The sequence below is a fragment of the Tenrec ecaudatus genome, chromosome 13 (genome assembly GCF_050624435.1).
Source record: "Tenrec ecaudatus isolate mTenEca1 chromosome 13, mTenEca1.hap1, whole genome shotgun sequence".
Lineage (NCBI taxonomy): Eukaryota > Metazoa > Chordata > Mammalia > Afrosoricida > Tenrecidae > Tenrec > Tenrec ecaudatus.
Window position 1 is genome coordinate 51,272,970 of NC_134542.1, and position 7,254 is coordinate 51,280,223.

At 36.9% G+C, this 7,254-nt stretch overlaps 1 protein-coding gene across 3 annotated transcripts in view; it reads left to right on the forward strand.

Annotated features, from left to right (window-relative positions):
- The window catches only part of TFPI (tissue factor pathway inhibitor), a 68,410-nt gene extending 61,417 nt beyond the window's left edge, over positions 1-6,993 (forward strand). For all 3 annotated transcript variants that reach the window (XM_075529919.1, XM_075529918.1, XM_075529917.1), the window contains 2 exons: positions 4,568-4,747; positions 5,053-6,993. In XM_075529919.1, the coding sequence (XP_075386034.1) occupies positions 4,568-4,747; positions 5,053-5,159 (287 nt within the window). In that variant the 3' untranslated portion in view covers positions 5,160-6,993. The remainder of the gene's footprint in view (positions 1-4,567; positions 4,748-5,052) is intronic.
- The last annotated feature ends 261 nt before the right edge of the window (positions 6,994-7,254 follow it).

A 7,254-nucleotide genomic window follows, 5' to 3' on the forward strand; every position in this document is an offset into this window, starting at 1 on the left:
ATTTGTATCTATTCCATATTTGTATCTATTTGTATGACCAAAAGCATGCCCAAATTATAGAACAATATCATTATTATCACATACAAGTACAATTTTTCTGAAGATCATCCAAGAACTGTTGCAGCAGTGCATTGACAAGTAGCTGCCAGAGGTTCACGCCAGATTTAAAAGAGGACATGGAGTAAGGGATATCTTTGCTGATGGATATCTTATCAGACGGATCTTGGCTGAAAACAGAGCACACCAGAAAGATGTTTACTTGGGTGTTATTGCCTATGCCAAGGCATTCGACTGCATGGATCCGAACAAACGATGGCTAGCCTTAAGAAGAATGGGAGATCGAGACCTCTAACTCTGCTCGTGTAGAACCTGCACACGGGTCAAGAGGCAGTTGTGCGAACAGAACCAGGGCAGACATACAGCATGGTTCAAAAGCAGAGAAGGTGTGTATCCTGGTTATGTTCTTTCACCATACTTATTCAATCTGTACGCTGAACAGATAACCAGAGAAGCTGAATTATACAAAGAAGAATATGGTATCAGGATTGGAGGAAGGTGTTTTTTTTTTTTTTAAACAAACTGATATGCGGATGACACAGCTTCCCTGGCTGAAAGTGAGAGGACTTGAAGCACTTGCTGATGAAGAAAGATAAAAGTTTGTCGACTTCAGTGTGGATTACAACTCAATGTCAACAAGACCAAAATCCTCCCAAAGGACTAATAGGTAACACCATGATAAATGGATAAAAGGTTGAAATTGTTGACGATTTTCTTTTCTTGGTTAGATCTACCGTCAATGCTCATGGACGCAGCAGTCAAGAGAAAGAAAATGAGACAACATTGCATTGCATAAATCTGCTGCACAAGACCTCTTAGAGTGTTGAAAAGCAGGGAAGTTATTTTGAGGCCGCAGGTGTACCTGGCCCAAGCTAAAATACCAAGCTATGGCATTTTAAATCTTCTTAGATACATCTGAATGTAGGACATTGAACGAGAAAAACCAGAGGAAGCACTGTATTTGAATGGTGGTGCTGGTGAAGAAAAATGAAAGCACCTTGGGCTGTCAGAAGGACAAACACACCTGTATGGATAGAGAGCCTTCAGCTCCCGTCCTTTGGGTGTGTTGTCAGGAGAGAACAGGCCCTGGAGAAGAACATCCTGCTGAGAAAGTGGAGGGGCAATGAAACGTGGGAGGCCCTCAACCAGAGAGAGTGACACAGCGGCTGCAACCACGGGTTCCAGCAGGGGAACAATTTGGGAGAACGGTGTGGGACAGGACAGCGCTTCATTCTGTTGAGCACACAGTCACGATGGGCCGGAACTGACTCAGACATCGACCAACATGGAGAATGACTGGAACACCACCTTTCCACTCAGCAGTCACACTGCATTTTGGCCATTGTGGTTCCTGAACTTAAAGACTTACCCGAAGCCCTCTACCTGGAAGCTCTCCACTTTGCATTAGTGACAGTCAATACAGAATCCATTTGATTATTAAATTCACTTTGGAAAATGAACTAAAGGTCAGTGTCTTTATCCTAAAGTTTTTCTGTGAATAATTATAATCTAGACAAACATAATGACATTATGCAACTAGCCTGTATATTTTCTTTCATTGTAGATATCAAAGTCTGGATTTTGAATAGGTGAGTGTCTATGTTTATCTATAATAACTTTTTTATTAAAAAAATGAACAGATCTCATAGAGAACCAAACATTTTCAATCTATTCTCTTAACTAAATGACAATTAAAGATTCCAAAAAGATCCATGAGAAATTGTCATTACTTTATTTTACAGCGATCCGTGCTATTAACCCAATGATAGTCTTGGTGCTCAGAGTTAAGATAGCTTTACGTGAATTGGTTCAAAATGCACGATGCAACATCTTCCCACTTTTATACCACTATCAAAAATGATTTTTATTTCTAGGCTAGTAGGCTCACAAGAGATCTGGTCTAAGCTTTACCGGTGGTACTTGAACTCAGGGAAAACAGTGAATTAGATGAAAGATTAGCACAGGACTCTGAGTAGAGCAAGTATCTGTAATAGGGCAGTTAAAATGTGCATATCAGCTCCCAGGCTGCCAGAGGCAGCATGTCAGATCTCTTTGAGTTCAGAAATCATCAAGGGTCAATCTCATAGTGAGATATGCTCTGATTATGCCTTTGATGGTAACCATCACTTTTCCCTCAAATCTACCCTTCACTCTCCCCTCACCTTGTATCATGGCTTCGGAGTGAGTCTAGTTAGTGAATTTGATCAGCAGTACACACTGGTAGAAGACTCCAGAGCAGAATGAAGACAAGCTAGGGTGTGTCCCTCCAACCAAGTCTGTGTTGTATCTTCTAAAATTTATGGTCAATTGGAAAGGCCCATTGTAGTCCTAACTTCCACCTGGTGTGATATGCTGGTTTCTAACAACACAGACTTCTTCAAATGTATGTCTAACCTATAGTCTGTAGCTCTAGCATGAATCAGGTTAGTTTGCTTTCAGTTGAAATACCATGGATTTTGTTCAAAACACACTTACTGTAGGCTGTGTTTTAGAGAAAATAATGAAGGATTTGCTTCCTGCCATCAGCAATTGCACTTTCCTCAAACAAAGGGTGTGAGGTAGGGCATGGCTTTTAAAACATAGTAACTAACATGTGTAAAGAAATGTGCTGTTTATACATGCTCCTTTCTGCTCCTAGCTATGGGAAAATACATTGTGTATATAAAGAGGAAAATTGATGCATAAGTCCTATGATTTCATCATAATTATGCATTTCCATATACTAACTACGAGGCAATTGTGAATGAATGCATGTTGAAAGAGAAAAAAATGGCAATTTCTTGGCTTCTTGTATCAGGCTGACTACATTTGCTTGATTCCTTTTACATTTGAATATACACCTTTGAAGCTGATGGAGTTAAAGTTGGAAGGACGTGATAAATGTCCAAACTCTGTTGAGACTTCATAGGACAGACATTGGCAAACTCTTGCAGAGGACTAAGGCTTGGTTACAAGAACCTCTCTGAATTGATAGAGGCGCTCCTCCCATAGAAACCATTTTTAATAACAGGGGGCATTAACATTTTCTAGAAGCTCAAAAGCATTCTTTGTCCTATGTATTTTAATTTTGATTTATAATGACACACAATATATAATGACACCGTAATCCCCACATAAAGTGAGGTAAAATGAATTATGCTACAAAATTTTGAACAATGGTTATTTCAGAGAACTTATTACTTTAATTTGACACAAAGTGTTTAAAGACCTGTATCAAGTCTTAAGTAAAACTTACAATTGTTTACATAATTACAGTTCATGTAACCAAGGGATTCAAAAAGATTACCTTTCTGTAAATTTCTTATATGTTCTTGTCATAGTTTTTGCCACTTATATTTCCCCAAATGCCTTCCATTGCTCATAGCTATCACATCACAACACTCTAAAGTTCATTTAAAATGTTTGAAGGCAGGTTCAGATAACAAATATAGAAGGAATTTGGGTGTTTTTTCTCTCAAACCATGGCTTTTGTTATACAGCCTATTCATCTGGATTCACTTGTAATCAGAGCACCTTTTGCTTTCTGCGCGATTTACCTTCTTGGGCTCCTGGATTCCTCAAAGTTCTGCTTTCCTCTGATGTTGAGCAGTTAGCATTCTCTTCAGCTGCATTGATGGTGCCACCTTCTTCCAGTTGTCAAAGTTACTAAAATCCTCCACTAATTGATTCCTCGCCACTTCACTGCTTACCTGTAGTGTTACAGCTTCTCGCTATCCACGGGAATTCTCCAAAGAACTAAACCTATCATGGGAGTGCAGCATTTCGGGGCCTTTCCCCTTGGGAATGGATGCTCCTGGACCAACCTCATGACTTTTTGTTGCTGTTGTTTTGGAAGTACTTGGTTCCTTTGGTGAGCCAGTTGTTCTTCTGTTAATGATTTTAGCAATGCTGCTCTCTTTTAAGAACCATCTCACTCATCTAGAACTGATGCTTCCTTTCACAAGAGTCAAACAATGTTTTCTGTTCTTCTCCCCTGAAGCTTAACGTTAAAAATTACTACACATGAATCCTTCCATGTTGTGTAGTGATTGATACATCATTCAGAATTTATCTTCGTCAAAAGAAGAAACTCTTCTTCAACTTAATTGTTTATGAATAAGGACTTTGCCCATCAGAATTGTCTTCAAAGTTGAACCCTTCATGAAAAAATGATACATAAATATGAAGAGTTGAAGAGGAAATTGTTTCAAATGTTAAAGAGCTAAATTGTATGGCCGTCATTTTTCTCTCATGCAACTATCTTGTTTATAGTAAATGTAATCCTCATGGTCTTTTGAGTATATTTATCTATTTTTTTCCTTAGAAAAATAACTCTATAGAGCAGACTCCAGGAAAATGGTCAGTCATTTTCTTTGAATTGCGATACATGGATTTTATTAAATATTACCCTTATTCTTTCAGATTACTGTTTTACATAGACTTGCCAGAAAACCGATCCGTCAACAATATGTAGCAAGCAAGTAGTAGTGTACTTCATATTTGACTTACCATGTTCTCTTTATATTCTTAGGAGTCCGTAGCCCCTCCTGGTGTCTCACCCCAGCAGACAGAGGATTGTGTCGAGCCAATGAGAACAGGTTCTACTATAATTCAAACATTGGGAAATGCCTCCCATTTAAATACAGTGGATGTGGAGGCAATGAAAACAATTTTACAACCAAAAGAGCATGTCTGAAGTCATGTAAAAGAGGTAAAAACGATATTCTTTTATTAATTAGTTATTGAATCATGCATTTATTGAAACAGTAAATGAATTTCAGACAGAAAAATCATGAAACTGTGTTTTACCTCAAAAAGGCATCCTTTTCTATTACAGTCTGATACTATTGCGGGGTGTACTCATTGCTAATCCTCCCTATGTGTCCTCATAGAAAAATTATCCATTTTAGAAATGAAATATTTTACTCTTTTAATGTTTAATAGTATTCATTCTTTTAAAAAATAGTCTACTAAAATATTTTAACTTGTTGTGATGTGTTTCTTCTCTTCTTGTAGGTTTCATCCAAGGAAACTCCAAAGGAGGATTGATTAAAACCAAAAGAAAAGGAAAGCAGAAGTCAGTGAAGATAGTGTATGAACAGATTTTTGTTAAAAATACATAAATTTCTTATGTTATTAGAAAATTAACTCTGCTATTCTGAATGAAGCCTGTGACTCATTTTGTTTCTTTCTTAATCCTTTTAACAAATATGTTGGGGAAACTGTTTTCTATGTAAACCGGCCCTCCTATCAATAAGAATGAGTTTCAAAAAGTTCATGGGAAAAAAATCCACTATCCTTTAAACCATTTTTCCATACATTTTGAAGCCTTTTATATATTTAGATCAAACTTCCCTTTTCTAATCTAATCAGATTGCTTATTATAGACTACAATTTATTAAAAACAGTGCTTGAAGCACTCCCCTGCTAACCTAATTGCATGGCATGGGAGAGGGATCTGACAGCATACTTACATAAATATTTACAATCGTGGAAACTCCATGAGGCAGCTCTACTCTGTTTCATAAAGTCACTAAAAATTAGAATAGAATCAACAACGATGGGTTTGTTTTTGAGGATTTTATTGCTAGCTACACTCCATAGCTCTTTTTCTTTCCTCCTTTTTAGCTACTTGCTATTTAACTGCAAATTATCACTAATGCTGTGCACACAGAACTAAACCCTTGTTTGAATCTACTGGAGAGGCTGTCTCCTTCCATAAACAGTGACAGTCTCAGAAACTCACAAGAGCACTTCTACCACGTCCGACCTGTCGGCTCGCTTTGAATTTGCATCACCTCCATGGCAGTGTTTGGTTTTGTTGATACTTCCTTTATCTTTAAATTCATTCAAACCAGGCCTTTTTATCTTTTTAAGGAACCTTTTATATATATATTTTTTCATCCCATCCCCCTGCCCCCGGGGCCCAGGCGCCCTTTAATCCGATCCTCTTGGAACCTTTTATATTTTAATGTGAAGCTTTTTTTGCCAACTAATGCATCTTCATATCAGTCTTAGATCTATAGAATTATTCAGTATCTCTCTACCACTAAGTATATGTCAAAGACTCACTAATTGCTACTCAGACTCTCCTGAATTTAATTGTAACATGTATATCCGGGCTTATCTTCCCTGCTCTCTTTCATGAATGCTTCAATTTAGTTTAAGAAATGTATTCACTCTTCACTAAATATGTCTTTAATCTCTCACATTTTTCATGCTGCCTTCCTATATTTTCAAAAATTGGGTATCCATCCACTAAACTGAAGTCAAAGTCCTGCTACGGCTACAAAGTGGTTCAATATTTGAAAAGTTCAGATTACAAATAATTTTCCCACTGTGAATTAAAAATTAAACTACTACAAATTAATATCCATCTGTAAATTTAAGGAAGATATTAAAACTTGATTTTAAATATTCAGTCCACAAATAAAAATTTGGCCCATAGCCTACCCTGTGTCTTTCTGTGAAATCTGAGATTTTATTTTTAAAAATTGAATCATTGTAAACTATTATTGTCCATTGTCATTTACTCATTGAAAACAACATTTTTACGAGAAAAAAAAATCTAGAGACATTGACAAGTTGCTACCAGAACTTATATAAGCATGTTAGGGAGTTGAATATCTGTTTTCTCTTCTACTATTTCTTGGTCCATATCCGGCTCAGGACAGACACTGGGTTGGTTTTCAAAGTTTGACACATGACTACTACTCAGTTTGTGTTTTTAATTAAAGAGCATGGTAACATTGGATTGCTATCTTTTGCATAATTATATACATTTAAGTGAATTTTATATAATGTTAAATCTCCCTTCATATGTGTATATTTTTATTCTCTATTCAAATTAACATGGTCATCTAAAAACTGCTCAAATGAATTTATTTTTTATATTATAATAAAATACTCATATGATGCCAACCTGAATAATAAAAAAAAACTAACTACTGGAAATGCTTTACTTAGTTCTGGTCAGTTATTTCAACTTCGGACGTGGTCATTCCGTTTCCCTGCACCGTGCTGTGGAGGGCAGGAAACCTTATCCTTGTCAGTTCCTCAATGTCAATGTGGGAAAAACTCCAAGCACCTGATTGATGTCCTGACTGAAAGTCCAAAGATACATGTAAAGGACAACTTTAAATAGTAGTGGCAAGAAAGACAGGGTTTTCTACTCCGGTCAAGTGTTCCAGTCTCAGAAACTCCCATTGGAAGTCCTGC